Below are 17915 nucleotides of genomic sequence, written 5' to 3'. Positions count from 1 at the left end.
TATTTGGAATTTGGGAAAAAACTTTGTCCATAGTTTATAGAATAAATGTTCATTTTATTCAAACATTTACATATTAATAGCAAAATCAGAGAAACAGATTCAGAAACTTAAGTGGCCTCTTATTTTGTTCCAGAGCTGTATTTAAAAAGAACATTATGAGCAGCCCAAGTTCTGGTCTAAGAGTGTCGCTAAATGGATTATCATATCAAAAACTCAGACTTGTACCTTGGCATGCCAAATGTCACTAAATATGGAGTTAGTATTGTGTCCCATGACTTTTGCAATGTCCCATGGAAGCTACAGAATGCAGAATATCGTTGTTGTCTAATGAAAAACATGTATCTTTACATGGCTTAAGGGAGAGTTTGTGTGTTCAAACTGTGTATTATGTATGTGCATATGTAGACAATCCCTCTTGCATCAATTGTCAGGCCTCCCTTGAACTCCCTTGTACTCATGTCGTGTTGCCTCACTCACAAGATAATACCTCACCTCACAACTTTCACAGGTGTGAGAATTCCCAAGCTATCCCCTTTGGCGTGTCAGGATACTTTTGCAATTCTATACTTGACTTAACAATTTAAAGGTGCCACCTGCTGTACATTATGTGAATATAATTTATGGCTGAACAGTGATATCTGAACTGTACTGTTGTGGTTTGGTGGTAAGAATGTTGGGTTATTAATCACAGGCTTTTAAGATTCTCGCAACCACTAAGCCGTCAAAGTTTGAACCTTAAGCAAAGCCTTTAACCCTTTGTGCTCCAAGGGTGCCGCACCATGACCGACCCCGTGGTCTAACCCTGGCTTACTAAGCAGGGATTTGCACAGAGAAGAGCTTAACTGTACAAGTGTACAAGTATTATAAAATAAAAGATAAGTACCTCAAAACTGACAAGTAGCTGCTTTAAAACTGTATCGGCATCATACAGATGTTTAACCACAAATGTTATCTACTATATAGGATCCCCTTTCCCTCACCTGATGATATTAACACTGAGTGTATGAAGGCTAACATGTTTTCTGGTGTAGGAGTAAACACGCGGTAACCACATGGCCTCCATCCAATATGATTGGGCATGTGCTTGTAAACGCACGTGTTGAAAGCTGTGCACCTCAGTCCAGCACAGTTTTTCACAGATATTTCCAGTTACAGCTGAATTCACGCTTTTATTCGCAAAAATACGCTCTTATTTACCTTTCAAAAAGGGCCGATTACTGCTGTTTTGCTCGGGTTTTGAGTGCTCGGCGCTGACTCTTGATCGGTCCAGATCTCAAACACGAGACAGCACACGGGTGGGGGCGAGGCTTGTGACGTCAAGGACTCTGCATTGTTTAATATCGCAATATTTATCGCCAAAAAGTACAATTACAAACGTAAAGTTTTTTTTAATATTGTGCTTTGGATACAATTACACTCACTCCCTCACACTCACAATTATCCTCCTTGTACATTTGGCTGCCTGATGAAATGCTGTAAAGTTTGGTGAAGGAGGGATAATGCTTTTGAGTTGTTTTAGACACCTACAAATTACACCCACAAAAGCTTTTTTGACATCCTATTCTAAATGTATAGACATTAGAAAAGGCATTTCAAGGTTTTAGTGTGTGTCTATAGTAAATTCTGCCCATGCATCATATTTACCAATTAATGCTCTATAATGGTAGTCCACTGGAATTTAGTCCCAAATTCCATTTTAGATATACTTAAACAATTATACACAAGAGGGAGTGCTATAACCTGTAATATGTTATAGCAGATCAGCACAGCAGTGCCAATATTACACATTATAGCACGAACCTTGAGAGTATTTTATTGCGATCATACCACAGTTCCATTATCACTGTTTATTTAAAGATTTTGAGTTAAAGAGGAAGAGAAATTACAATCTGCTTGGTTATTAAAACTCTGTGAGTTAAAATAGTTCCACTGCTGCTCTATTTGTAGCTATGCTGTTAAGCTGGTAAGCACTGCATTGTTGCTAGGTTACCTGTATGTGGTGGAGTAATATATGGAGAGCTTCGGTTACAGTGCATTACCGGCTGATAATGGCACTTGTAGAACGCCTCTCATCCAATCACATAGCAGGGTCGGAACTAACCGTGATATAAAAAAAAAATTGCCAACTAATCTATGAGAAAAATATAGGTGACATGACTACTTATTATTATTATTACTTTGTTATTACTGGTGTTTTTCTTGCTCATCCTGTAAAGATAAAGCAACCATGTTACAGCATTTATTAAAACAAAAACAATATAACGTAACTGTTCACACTGTGACCTTTGTGTGTTTGTGTGTGTGTTGATTGCATGTGTATATAAAGCTGACGGTGCTCTCATGGGCTGTTAAATCATTCCTCTCTTAAAGGCCACAAGCCTCCGCACAGGAGGAGATCTCATAAAATGTTCTAATATCTCACACACACACACACACACACCCATCCACACACTGTTTCAAGTGAAGCCAATAAACCGTATTAGTAAGGAAATCCCAAAACACACACACACCAAGTATATGTTTATGTGTGTGTAGCTTATAGACACAGGCTATTCGATATGCATTAAAATGTCTTACCTCTTTAGTGGCTGGAGTTCAGCTAGTGCAAAGGGGCCAGGATGAGGGTCTGAAAAGTAGAAGAAATCACACACACACACACACACACACACACACACACAGGTGTAAGGAACGGGAGGAGGAGGAGCTCATGCTGAGGGCAAATACAGCACTAAATCCTCAGACAGGCTACTGGAACATCAGAAAGAACTGTTTGGGTAAAAACGCTGTGAGAGGAACATAAGAGGATGTGTGGCCTCAGTTAACAAGTCTAGACTATGTTCTCTGTTTCCACTGTGGTCCTTTTATACAATACTGTGTGTTAAGTCTTATGCAGGAATGAAAACTGATTCACTCTTTCAGGCCAGATGTTTTAATCTGAGCAGTAACTAAGTACACAAAATGTATTGCAGTATTAAAGTCTCATTCATAAAGTCAGTGTCAGAATATGAGGTGCCATTTTTTTGCTCTGTCTCTCACTAATACAGACTAAAATAACTCATTCATTCATGAGCATTTAAAATGTACACAAGATGGGGCACTCACTGACAAAACGTCACAAAATGTCACTATCTGAAAAAAAAGATGCTGTCATTTACCTGAAACACTGTCTGTGCTATAGTGTTAGCTGTTAGCTAACATTGCCCAGCTAACTAATTTAGGCTACACTCTCTCAGAACTGAGATTTTATCATCAGTACTGAGGTTAGTTAGTCAGAAACAGCTGTACTGAGCTGTCAGTGTGTATCTCTACTAGAGGCTAGCTAGCTTAGCCAGTAAGGTTGAAAAACCAACACTACAGAAAAAAGTGTTATTTCTGTGTTCTGTCCATCCAGTCGCTCTGGAGTGGAGTTTCAGTCATGCTAGCTAGGTGAATATCATTTATTAGCGGAAGAAATCACACAAGCACACGTGTGGTAATGGTGATTTGAGGTGAACAGAACATTAGCTATCATGCTAGCTAAGTAGATACCCGATATCATGGATTGTGCCCAGCCCTAGTTCAGAAAACACCAAAAACAACAAAAACTACTGACCTTATTTAAAAAATAAAATTAGCCAAGACAGGGTTGACTTGCTGTTCTTTAGTTTCCAATGGAAGATGCTACGCTAACACTTCTTAAAAAAAAATGGATTTGAACCAAACCTCACCTCTGCAGGTACACATGCACAAATTCTTTTTTTTATTTACATCAAAAACATCCAAAACACTCTGTAAACAAATGCTTTGGTACTGTATACAATTCAGTATAGGAAGACCTTATTTAAATAGTGAAATCTTAAACTGTAGATAGTTTATTTCAATTGTATTCCTAGCATTATTTCTGATGTTATTAGTGACAACACAAAAATATATTTTTCACTATGAAATATGAATTTCTTGTTTATGATACAACCATTTTTTTCTTCAAATATAAATGGTTAAGAAGTGATTTTTTTTTGTGAGTTTAACATCACAGAAAGAAAGTACACTTAATGCGTTATTAATACAGTACCTAATGCCTCACACACAGTTTTTACCATAGTTCTGTGGAATTATTTTGGCCAACAATTGACATTCATGGCAGAGAGGGTGTTGCAAAACAAACTATTTCCCAAAAATTCAGAAGAAATGTGTAGATTCAATGTTGGGTTTGGATAGTATATAAGAAGGTGATGTGTGCGTTGGTGACCCCTGAATTTGGACGTTCATCTCTAGAATGCTGGTCAGCAGCTAAAGAAGTAATGTATATATATTTTTTTCAGTTTGTTTATGATCTCTGTATCGGTCAGAATGAAGTAAAAAGTGTTAATAATCATTCATGATATTTGTCTAGACATTTACCTGTTATAGTACACAGCAAACTAAACCCAGTACACATCATGTTAACAATTATGGATATAAAAAAACATGATGATTAGTGCTGTAAAGTAGTGAGGCTTTAATAAGGAGGCACGTATTGATTTATGTTGCTCATGTTGCTTATGTTGCTTAAAATATGTACACTGTGTGATTGTTATTTACTGTTTATTCTGTTCATCACACACACTTAAACAGGTTAGCAGCCTAGATGCCAAAGCACTGTTTGAAAAGATATATTAAAACACATCTAATAAATAACATGGTCAGCAGACTAATAAAAAAAACAGATGACAAATGACTAAGATGCCACCCATACAGACAAACACGCAGAGGGAAAGCGAGTATCTCTTTGACTTAAAGCCCACCCACCAAGACTTTTGCAGAGAACACAACACCAATATCTCGGATCTGTTATACTGTTAGAATATGACTAGAAATATGATGAAGAAGATAAACAAACATCAAAGAAGATCAGAATTGAATATGCTATCATTGCTTTCCAACCGCTGTTCATCCTTTTCATCAATATTAAACTGATGGTTTCTGCGTTTTTAAATGTGTTATATGTTATTGACCTTTGTTCTGATTATCTGTTCTGATGTCTCATCAAACACAAGTCTAAAATTATGTCCAATATTCTATTAATATTTGCTGGTTTCACATTCCGCTGAACTACAATTCCCAGCATCCACTGCAACACAATGTGCACTACAATCCACTCGCCCCAATAAAAGCGGTTACACGCTACATGATTTTGTCGCAACAAATTCAGTGAATCTAGTGAATAAAGGCAGGTGTCTATAATTACTTCAAATAATGTAAGTAATTGAACTATGTAATATTTAAGGTCTACTTCAAGTGCCTATATTAAGCTATTTAATATAACACAATACTCCAGCAATATAACATAAAACAGACTGTCCTGCTTCTAATATCAACTGAATTTTCTATTCATACGCCTGGTAAAAAAAAAAATTATGTTGCATAGCAACCATGGCAACAAACTACACAAATGGGAGGACTTGTTTATTATTTCTATTATTATTATGTTTTAAACATTCAACAAAAAGCGAAATGTCTAAATGTCTGTCTTTTGTATAAACATAAAAAATAGCAATGTAGCAAACAGTATATATATATATATATATATATATATATATATATATATATATATATATATATATATATATCTATAAAAATACCTAAGTGCAAAATATTTACAACATGCACATAAGCTAGAAATATAAGCAATTACATAAAAAAACACCCTTATAGCTTAACATTAAGAAGCAAACCAAATGCAAAATAGACTGCTTTAAAAGACTAAATACTGCTGGTATCAGGAGATGGATTTTTTTTTTATCACAATATTACTGTCACAATGTACTGTGCATTAACGATATGACACACTCCTAGTGTGAATTATTTAGCTGAACAACCAAATGGCAAGCACAGTTATTGGGTAATGCTAATGCTGCTCCAGCAGTGCTATCCAGGGTTAGCAGAAGCATACAGGCTGATAACTCACCTCTGAATGATCGAATGGCTAGTGTGGTTAGCGGGTAATGCTTATACTGCTGGAGAAGTAAACTGAAACTGCTCTTTACAACCTGACAGGTGAAATTCATACATAAGGTGCATCAGATTATAAAGCGCATTGATCATTTTTGGGAAAATTTATTTTCTTAAAGTCCTTATAGTCCGAAAAATACGGTAATTGTGCTTAGAGCTGATATTGTTCTCCTGTGTACTTAAAAGTGTCTCATCAAACAACATCAACATAAATCTCAGCTCCACATTCAGTTCAGATAAAGTGATCTACAGTGTCTGGACTGTGAATGTGGAGGATTATATTTCCTCATAAAAATTCTGGAATTCCTGTAAGGATGTGGACACACAGAAAACAGGCTGACAGACTCAATAGTGCTCTAAAACACAATCCAGTGTGGTTACATTATGATCGTTAAAGAAGAGAGAGAGAGAGGGACAAACAGAGAGAAAGAGAGGGAGAAAGAGAGAGAGCAGAAAGATAGATAGATTGGAAGAAGGGCATGTGATGGAAACGTGTGTGACCCACCCCCCCCCCCCCCCGTGCTATTCCTGTAACAGCCCACCACCCCACCCTGCTTCACGTCATCTCAGCAACAGCTGAATCTATTCTCATACCACACACACACACACACACACTCATTGCCAAATAATTAGAGCACATCATACAAGAAGCATTTATATAGCTATGTTCATTTGCGTGTGCGTGCGAGTGTGTGTGCTATTTGTACCTACACACGTTTCTGAATGGGGATGTGCTGTCAGTCATCATGCCAAATTTAAGCCTTACTTTGTAAAGCACAATGCATAATGCGATCAGAATACTGGAATACAGTATATTGATCCCGTTAAAAAAAATTAGCACTGACTAGCATGTCAGAGGCTCACTCCCACCAGCACAAACACTATAACTGCAGTGCTAATTCATTCCCAGGAAAAGTAACTTTAGCTTAGCATAGCCTACAGAAAGGCAAACATGACAGAGACATGCTAACCCACTCTCACCACTACAAACAGAGAGGCTACTTCAGCTGAAGCACATTCTTAAACTAAAATTACAACATAAGCATAACGAAATAAACAAAAGTGCAGTTGTTTTAGTCTAAAATGAAAGACACTGATGCTACAAAACAAAACAGAAGCGCACACACTAGATACACGTCTTATGTCAATCTCTGACTACACTACATTTCGTTTTGTGTCGTTTTTGTGGGACTGGCAACACTACACGTTAGTCACGGACCAATCATCGATTACGTCCTCATGTGAGTTTGTAGGTCATCGCGGGGAAAAAGCATAGAATCTGACAATCATGGCTACAGAAGCCCTTTGCGTGATGGTGGTGCTTTTGTGCTCAGAAGAAAAAAAAAAAAAAGAGGGAAAAGCGACTATGGACTCGTTCCTCCAGTACTCCAGAGAGAACTTGAGGTATGGTAACGTAGCTACTGGTTTCAGTGAATGTAAACAGAATATCTCATTGGATGAAATAGATTATTAGATGATTATTAGATTATTCTTCTGTGTCTGTGGTCCAGTAAACGGCAGGAGCACCGCTCCGCTTTCTTTTCCCGTGTTTACATCTGTGCGCCACAGAACGATCTGTCTTCCTATTGGTCAGCTTCAGGGAGCACGTCGTGAAGCAGCATGTCAAACTAGGCGATAAAATACAAAAAAAATCTAACATGCTAGTCTTTCCGCTCCGACGCTGTCGCTCACGTCAAATGACTGATCTTTGACTGTGGCACACTACACGGACCTTTGTCGCTCACGACATTGAAATTCGGATCCAACGCACGACGTAGCCAACAAAATCGGGTCGAAGTCTGATCCAGGCATTTAGCAGCCGGAATAAACATTATTACTTCTCTAACGTCCTAAACTTTCACACAGTTGTGCTATTCAGAATAGACAGAAGCAAGTCAGGCCAATGTAGGCCCAAAATCAAATACCGGTTGACTCCGAACAGCAGGCGCTTTGTCAAACATTGGTAGGCACCCAACATCAGGCCAACGTAGGCCAAACATCAAACATTGATTGGCACTAAACTTCAAGCCAACATAGTGATTTGCCAATTCCATGCCAATGTAACCAATCATGTTGAGCCAATGTTGAGCCAACATATACTTACTATCTGAGTTTATCTTGCTCTACTATCTAGGGAAGGCTTTCTACTACCCCTTTGGAGCATTTCTGTGAGAATTTGATTGCATTCACATTCCTACTGCTCCACAGCTCAATGCTGGGTGGCTTTATAGCCCTCTAGCCCCCGTCTGTCATTAGGCATGGTAAGAAATGATACTGGATATATATTGCATGTAATTTCATGCCCCAAACAACATGAGACTGTTAGAGATTGATGAATTTAAATAAAATTTAAAAAACGTTACCCTAATGCTGCATTTATTATTAATAATATTGGTTATGATTTAAATTTTTTGCTTTAATAGTTGTAGCAAATGTCCTGCAATGACGATCAATGGCTTAAGTAAATACTTTTGCACTCCGTGTTACTTATCTGACTGGCCCTGTGACAGACATGACATCACCAAAACCAAATTTATTTCTGCCCAATTCAACTCCAACAGAAGAAAATTCTTTAAAAAATAAAAATCACTTAACCTCTCTCTTTCTGTGGCACACTCACACTTAGTTCACAGTAGTGACTGTATATAAGTGTGGACAGTGCAACACCTGTCAAAAAGTGAACCATGACAGGTCTAGTGCTTCTGTTTTTCCATCACTTCTAATTAAGGCATCGACACACCAGAAATTGTAACCTTGTAGCACAAGTGAACCATTATGGAGGTCTATGACTACTAAAAAAAATATTGATTGTGAGGTGCAGGATTGAACATGACATGAAAGGGTTAAACTTTGCATAAATTAATGTCCACAGTTTTAAGCATCCAACTGAATAGGAAAGAAAATTGAATGGCCCGGTGAAAAATATTAACTGGTCAACTGCTCTGCTACAGTCAACATTTGGTAGATGGGGAAAGTGAAAGTGTAAACTGAAAAAGTAAAAGTATCGTATGCAATAATATCGCCAACGTTTTTAATATTGTGAACGATATTATACCCTGAAATATCAGCCACTCCTAATTATCACATCAAGATACTACTATTTTGATAAGGGGAATTTACACCGTTCTCATTTCCCATTATATATCTACTATAGAAAGATTATATCTCTCTAGTTTCATTTATTTTTCTTCAGTCTTCAATATATGGAGCGCATTATTAGTATCATGATATTCTGGATCACTGACTTCTGTTACAAGCTGATGAAAATGCTCGTATTTTTTAATATCTCAGTTAGCCATATCATATCATATTTAATATTAAAATTTAGTTTTTATTTTGGTGTAGTAGTGTATTCTTAATTTTTTTTATTCAATATATTGTCATATCGCCAAGAGTATCGTTATTGCAAAATACCACAATATTACCATGATATTATTTTAAAGCCATATTACCCAACCCTAGTACAGTGTATCAAAAGATAATATGGGAGGATATGTAATGGTAGTGAGCTCCACAGGTGACATGACTAATACGTTGCTAAATAAACAGGTCTAGGACAAAAAATAAGAGACCACTTAAAAATGATGAGTTTCTTTGATTTTACCAAAATGAAAACCTCTGAAATATAATCAAGAGGAAGATGGATGATCACAAGCCATCAAACCAAACTGAACTGCTTCAATTTTTGCATCAGGAGTAGCATAAAGTTATCCAAAAGCAGTGTGTAAGACTGGTGGAGGAGAACATGCCAAGATGCATACAAACTGTGATTAAAAACCAGGGTTATTCCACCAAATATTGATTTCTAAACTCTTAAAACTTTATGAATATGAACTTGTTTTCTTTGCATTATTTGAGGTCTGAAAGCTCCGCACCTTTTTTTGTTATTTCAGCCATTTCTCATTTTCTGCAAATAAATGCCCTAAATGACAATATTTTAATTTGAAATTTGGGACAAATGTTGTCCGTAGTTTATAGAATAAGACAACAATGTTAATTTCACTTGAACATTTACCTATAAATAGCAAAATCAGAGAAACTGATTCAGAAACTGAAGTGATCTCTTAATTTTTTTCCAGAGCTGTATATACACCGAATACAGAGAACGATACAGTTAATAAAAACAAAGCTAATGTAATTACCAGTAATGGAAAGAGGATTATAATAATAGGGGGATATTTTAATGTGATACAAAATGACACATTTGGTAGGTTGCCTAATATTAACTGTTGTAAACCAACCAACCACATGCACAATATTCATGAATGATCACTCTCACTACATTTGCCAAAAAGTTAGTCAAACGTAGTCTTCGATCAGGAGTGCTGACAAAGAAGTGAAGCCATCACTTTTTTATTCTTTCCACTTCACTCTCTCTCTTCTCTCTCTCTCTCTGATGTCGTCTGCTCAGAGCAAATCCGATAACTCCCTCTGGGAACACTACAAAAGCTTTCAGGCTGGGAAAACCCAACCTGTTCCCTCGTTCCTCTCTCCCTTTCTTCCTCTCCACCTTTTCACGGCCCATTTTCCACTTCCGTCTGTAATCCTGTATTATCAGCCTTCTGTCTCTCTCCCTCTCTTTCTGTTCTCCATTCATTTAGTGCTTTTATACACAGTCTGTACCTGCTCAGGTCCCATATTCACTCTACGTGTCAAAAGTTTTGTGACTACCTATTATTATTAGTGTATTTAAACTAGAAGCTATAGTAAGTCAGCCATGAGGTTAGGGTCAACGTGGCCAATGGTGAGTATGGGTTAAAGGGGTATAAAAGGGTATAGAGTGCTAAACCTCCACCCTATATTTTTGGGAGGAGCTGGAGTGCCAGAACCGATCATCCGACATCAGTTAGGTAAACTCACTAAATCTGTTGTCTGCCTGAATCAATCAAATCTTCCTCACAGCAGTTCACATATTTAAGCCTTTACTGGAGTGTAGAGTTGCAAAGGAGGACAAACACAGTTAATATAGATCATTTCTGAAAAAATACCAGACAAGCAAGTCTCCACAAACTTTTGCAACAATCATTTCCTGGGAACTTCAGATTATTTTGAAGAAACCATCCAAAATAGTGCAATCCTTCACAATACAATAGCTTAAGGCTCGTGTTTTGGCTTGGAGCTAATGTATTAGCTTGTCACAAGTGTGTTATATTGCAACACTCTGAAGCACATCTTTTTTTTTTTTCAAATCTTAAACTATAAAAAAGGTTGACACAATAAACTGAAAATGAAAGCATGAACATAAGTTGCATTTTTAGCAACTTCCCATTTCTGCTCTGTAAAAAAAAAAAAAGATTTGTTCGAGAACTTTAACGCTAAAACACTACTGGTGTGTAACTTTTTTTCTAGACCCTGTTCACACCTGGTCACTTCATGTGTCTTGCACATCAGGACTTTATCTGGAGAAGGTTAAGCCAAACACACCCATTATGCTTTTAAAACAGATATAAATACATATACATTCACTCTTCACTACTTCAAAAAGGGGTCTGAGATGCATGCATTAGTCTGTGGGAGGAGCTGGTAACCAAGGTAAGATGGATAAACACTTTATAAAAGGAGTAGCGTTTTTGGATATTTTAGATTAAAAAGATAAAACGTCTGTATGTAAAATTGTGAATACTCCATTTAGAAAATTGCTGTAATTGTAAAACTGTAATTCAAATCGCCCAAATGTCACACTAACTGAAATGCATTGACCATCAAGTGATGCAGTTCAGATTTTAGTCACATTTAACAAGGTCTTACCTTAAATTAAAACAAGTATTACAAAATATAAGCAAAATATTTCTGAAAAAAAAAAAAAATAATAATGATAAGTAACAAAACCTCAATTATTAACTTTTGATCATGAACTTCAAAACATATGTACTAAATCTGATTACTCAAGTTTGCAAGCTAACAAATGGGACTGAACAGAATTAGTTAATTCATTTACGGTATTTTTTTTTCTAAGAGACTTCTGAGAGGTATCCCCATACTTTAAACCTTTACTACTGTTATCATTTGAGAACTTCACTGCCTGGCCAAAAAAACGTCTCCACTTAGATTTAAGTAAGCAAATTATGGGGTGTTTCTGTAACAGGATTCAGTAACAGTATGTGCTGAAAGAATGAGGTCAGCTGACTACCTAAATATACTGAATATAGACAAGGTTATTCAATCAATGGATTTTTTCAGGCATATTCCTAGATCACAGTGTCAGGATTCATGGTGCTGGAATTGTGAAAGAGTGGTTCAGGAAGCATGAGATCATCATTTTCACACATGGATTGTTCACCACAGAGTCCAGATCTTAACCTCATTGAGAATCTTTGGGATGTGCTGGAGAAGACTTTGTTCAGTGGTAAGACTCTACCATCATCCAAACAAATATTAGAGTGGTGACCTTTTTTTTTGGTGGCAATTTTTTGGCCAGGCAGTGTACCTTGTATTGACTTACAAATCATTCTACATGTATCTATATACTGATTTGAAGTGGAGTAAACTGTTAGTTTAAAAACATTATTGATTTTTTTTTTCACTTGAATATTTTCAATTTTGTCATTTCTAAATTAAGGGTCCTTTTTTTAAAGCTCATCATTCTATATAGAACCACATCAACTGAAATAACCAGTTGCAGTTCTTCAAATAAGGACTGAGGCAACAGCTTAATATAATCAAAGTCATTGATCAAGGAACTAAATCAGTTTGCATAATGTTCCTCAACACGTCACAAAAAAGTGGCCACGCCCACTATAACCAGAGTCTGAGTCTCAAACTACACACAAACACATTAAAGAGTGTGTTAAAAATAGGTCACCACCATCAGAAGTACACTCATTAATGTACTGGTAGTATACTACAAGTAAAAGTGTGAGGTTTGAGGCACAGAGTGAGCTGCAGCTGAAAACTCACCAAACATGCATCTAATATCCAATATAAGACTAGATTATATTATAATATAATCCAATTTTCCGTATTTTTTCGTATTTTGAAATTTTGTAATCTGCAAGGTCTGAAAAGAGGAGATTGCTTATACTTGTCAGTTCTTTCTTAGAATGGCAGAAAAGCAACATATTTTACATGCTGTCTTAATTTTTCCATGTTTAGAGTAGTTTCTGCACTGCTGCTGTTCTGGTGATATAACATTGCTCCATGCATTACCTAACATTGGCATTCAGCCATTACATTTGTGCAAGTGAGAAAATAACTTAAACATTGTAAATAATTTTAATTTACAACGTTTTCCATGCACTACACTGATACAAAATACAAATTAAACAGTGATTTCCTACACATTATCCCAGTCACAATATAATTCCAAGTACAACCAACTGAAGTTTTAATCTTATAGTTAAGTAAATGTTTTAATGCTGCATTTCAGATAAAGGGTTGCCATGACATAAAACAGAGATTATCTGTTAACACCACAAGTATTAACTGGTGAATAATGCTCTAAAGTGCTTGTGATGTGTTTTTAACAGACGATTTGTAAAGACATACTTGAAACATTAAGTTAATTGAAGATTATTATCTATAATTTTTTTTGAGTAAACGTACACAAAACACCTTTAGAATAACTAATAAATTAGTTTAGAAAACCTAATCGTTGGATAGCTAAATAGCTAATTACTAAACCACTTACTGATTCTTATTTTCTCAGCACAATACAGAACTTATTTTTTGCTAAAACTGTCAAGTTCTCTAGTAAAGAGTCACATTAAACTAGTTTAAAGGTTAAAGTACAGTATTAAAACTTTTAGATCAGCCATTAAGTTTTACAAAAGGGAAAAAAAACTGACCAGAGATAAGGGTAAGTGTGCCGTGTTCCTCAGGAGTCTTTATCCTGTAGCTGTGTGTGATCCAGTGCTGACTGCAGCCCTTCTCACTTCCTCCACTCGCTCTATTTCAGTGGCTGTTGCTATAAGCAGCTGATGAGAGTGGGTCTATGGAAGCTGCTCTATTTACCTCAGTCTCAGACACTTTAAACTGCAGGACGGCAGGGAGCTGCAACACTGACTGACTGTGTGTGTGTGTGTGTGTGTGTGTGTGTGTGTGTGTGTGTGTGTGGCAGGTTAGGCATCTGTGTGTGAGACACATGAGATGCATCTACTCCCCTTGGCCCCAGAAGCAAGTTAGGATGGATGCCTATGGGGTAACACACACACACACACACACACACACACACACACACACACACACACACACAGGTAGAAACAGTACAATATAAACAGAATAGAGATCATCTCACTGTTCAAACAGTCCTAACACTACACACCCTGTAGAAACACACACAGTGGCAGGTGCACACAGTAAAACACAGGGCTTTTAAAGCTGGCACACCAGGTTTGGACAAACAGAGCCAGAAGACACAGTACCCTTAACTGCCCCACACACACGCCCGCACCACTGGACACTCCACTGCAGTGTAGGCTAGTTCAGCACTACACCAGCCTATGATGTATTTCAAAAGTAGATTTTCACAGAGGGGTGTGTCTCATCATATAATTTGCAATAATACAGACAAAAAGGATTGAGGTGTAATAGGAGGAATAGCGGTCCTTTAGTGTCTGTGCCGGATCTCCTCTGAGCTCAAACCAGACTGTGTAAGTTTTCCGAGGCGGCCGCGACCAACGCTTGTGAGAACTGTGACCTGCTTTCCGACCTTTAGTTCTAACAGTTCTACAAGGGCTACTGGTTCATTCTTTACAAACTAAGATACAGACACTCTGGCAGAAGCTGGAAAGAGACCGAATATGTCTGAACGCCAGAAAACGAGAAAGAGAAACTAATCCGCCTGAAACATTTATTACACTCTACAACTGTAGGGGGAGTCCATGAGCACAAAATCTCAAATCCTACCAAGTGGAGCTTTTAAGCAAAGAGTTAAGAATTCCTATGGGACAGTTCTAACCTACAAGTTAAAAAAGTTGGAAAGATCAGTGAAAGATTAAAAGATCATAACTTTTAACTGACCCTAACACAGTCCATCAGCCAACGTGGGCTGTTTCTCAATATGCACTCTTGTATGTTTTTGCATCGTTGTGTTCTCGCCTGATGTAATCTTCCGCAGTTTCAAGCTGGAGTTACACTTCATGACTTTTATGCCAATTTTACCCACAATTTCTAGTTCTGGTCAGTCTGTGCCAGTTGGCTTTAGTCTGCAGACACTCGTGTAGTGTATGATGGGCTAAGACTCGATTTTTAACTTTTTAATCACATCTGTCTTCAGTGACAGAAAATCAAACGTTTTATTTAGTCAGTCTGATCCAGACCTGTCTTCTGCCTATATTAGCACCACAAAAGAAAATCATTTTAGATGCATATTACTAAAGTAAAAAAATCCACACACTGCTTCCTCCAGCTCTTTATGTAATGTGCAGGGACCAGCTGAGCATGTCTTCCAGCCAATCACTTTGCCCAACAACATTAAATAGTTTTTTGGTTTGCTTCCGCATAAATAACAGCACAATCAACAACTGCAGCAAGCTCATGCACCTCCATGTTTGCATCCAAATCTGGCTGTGTAGTTGATCATACCCAGTCATGTAGTGTGTGCTCTATACTGGTTCCGATTCCATACAAATCGGCAAAAACAGTTGTAGTGTAATATGTCCATTCTAGGTGACTGTATGCAAAGCTTTAGGTGAATTACAATATTTATTCATTTAACAAATTTATGAAGAACAGTTCTTGGATGTTCTTACTCATCCTAAAAACAGAGTAAGATACACAGCATCTAATTGTTATGTTACTGTTCTTGTTTTCTTGTGAGTTTGTTTTTGCAAGGTATTGAGGATTCAATATAATAATTGATAACATACATTTTTCTTATTTATAACAGAAGCTAGGCTAATGTTGGCAACACACACTGATTTGGACTGTTGTCAATCTCATCTTTGTAAACACATGCTCAAAATACTCTCTCAACCCACATCTCTTAAACACTCCAGATCTTTATTTATTTGGAGCAGACATGTCTGTGTGGTTTAGTACATGGTGTGACATACTTTAGTTTATAAACACAAAAATAAACTTACCTTTAAAGCTGAACCATGGAGCGACAAATAGAGTAATCATTCCAATTTTAGCTTAAACCTTTAAAATAGGACTGGGCCATCTTATTCTGTGTGTTTTTTTTTTTTACTTAAACCATATGTACTGGAACACCTTCTAGTTCATTAATTCTTCCAATGGAAGCAGGTATGGTCTCTACTGTTGAGGGAAGGCTTTGTAATAGATTCCGGCACATGAGACTTATTGGAAGTATTGGTTGGAGCAACATCATTCCAGTGAACAATGATCCACAACTCAGTACTGTTGGCTTAAATACACCTCTAAACTTAAAGGAGAACTCCAATGTAAAATTGACTTTTGGTGTAGTAAAACATGAGAAAGAGTACTAACCTTTGTTGAATAGTTCTAGTTATTTTGTGCTTTTTGCCCAGCACTCTTTACAACAGGAGCTTTAGGGCTGATTTTGCCCCTGATAAATCGCTTTTTACTCTCTTATCCAGGCTCAAAGTAGCTCCACACCTCATTGGTAGAATTCGGCGAGCCCTGACATTTAAAACGAGGCATTAATAACTTTAAAAGAAGCTTAATAAAACCACTGTTTACAACCCATAGCTTTAATCGGGCGCCGCCATCACTGTACTGATCATGACCATAGACATATATATAGACGCTGCATAGCCTGCACCTATAATAATCACAACCCTACCAATTTATACCCGATTTTCACAGTTTGGTTTATCACAAAAGTTCACACATTACAAATACCTGCTTTCATGCTGAAATACGTTGTATTATGCTCTTTGACAAAGACAGACTAACAAATGTTAGTACTCTTTATCATGTTTTACTACACCCAAAGTAAGTTTTACACCGGAGTTCTCCTTTAAAGTACTGTAAGCATTATTAGTAGATGTATCCACAAACATTTGGACATATAGCGTTAGTGTCCTGGACGAGGATTAAGTCTAGTGCTGCCTTACATTTTTCTTTCAATATAGAATCTTCGTTCAAAATGTTGGCTAGTCCAGGACAAGGCTTAATCCGAAAACCGACCCACAGAGAGAGAGAAAAAAAAAACTGTATTAGGATGTGAGAAACAGAATTGTTTCTCACAAAGATGGTTTTAGCTTTAAGAAGTTTAAGAACACCCTAAAACTGAGATACCACATGATGGCCAAGGACATACTACAGTTTTCCAGGACAGATTCTACTCAGAACAGGTCTCCATAGAAAGCTGATGGACTGGCCAAGAATGTCTCTAGACCTAAACTCAATTGAGCACCTCTGGGGCATCCTCAAGTGGAACTTAGGAATGCAAGATCTTTAACACCCACCAGCTTCGTGATGTTGTCACGGAACAGTGGAAGAGGATTCTAGAGGCAATCAGTAAAGCTCTAGTAAACTTCAAGTCCAAAAGAGTTAAGGCAGCCCTGGACAAAATTGGTGATCACAAAAATATTGACACTTTGGGCACAATTTTGACATTTACACTTAAGTGTTTACTCACTGTTGTTAACAGCGGTTTAAATATTTTTGGCTGTGTTGAGTTATTTTGAGGACAAGTTGTACAATGACTACTTTATATTGTATCAGTGTCATATCTTCAGTGTTGTTCTGTGAAAAGCTAAAAAAATTTTTTTACACAAATGTGAGGGGTGTTATCAATTTTGTGAGATATTGTAGATAAACAGAAGCAAATGGTCTCTACAGATCACTCAGAAAAAGAGAACACTCCGCCCCCTACACTTCCTACAGTGTACTACAATCTGTCAGAATAATAATGATGGTGGAATGTCAACCTTATTGTCTAATTAATCCAATCTACACACAAACACCTTTTCGGGTCAGCTTAGAGTCAAATGACAATTTTGGAACTCATTTGGTCATTCGGTCTCAGTCTCTCTCTTTCTCTCTCTGTGTGTGTGCGCGTGTGTGTGGCTGGCAGG

General features: G+C 37.1%; 1 protein-coding gene across 8 annotated transcripts in view; it reads right to left on the bottom strand.

The window, feature by feature from the left end:
* The window catches only part of dtnba (dystrobrevin, beta a), a 66602-nt gene that overhangs the window by 43289 nt on the left and 5398 nt on the right, over positions 1 to 17915 (bottom strand). For 7 of the 8 annotated variants that reach the window (XM_022683171.2, XM_049467057.1, XM_049467061.1 and 4 more), the window contains one exon: positions 2578 to 2626. In XM_022683171.2, the coding sequence (XP_022538892.2) occupies positions 2578 to 2626 (49 nt within the window). Of the gene's footprint in view, positions 1 to 2577; positions 2627 to 13754; positions 13962 to 17915 lie in introns of those variants that run through there. The other variant, XM_049467067.1, reaches the window with a different exon arrangement.

This window comes from Astyanax mexicanus, chromosome 1 (assembly GCF_023375975.1).
Source record: "Astyanax mexicanus isolate ESR-SI-001 chromosome 1, AstMex3_surface, whole genome shotgun sequence".
In the NCBI taxonomy this organism is placed as follows: domain Eukaryota; kingdom Metazoa; phylum Chordata; class Actinopteri; order Characiformes; family Acestrorhamphidae; genus Astyanax; species Astyanax mexicanus.
The sequence above is the reverse complement of the archived record's forward strand: the minus strand, read 5'-3'. Positions and strand labels throughout refer to the sequence as shown.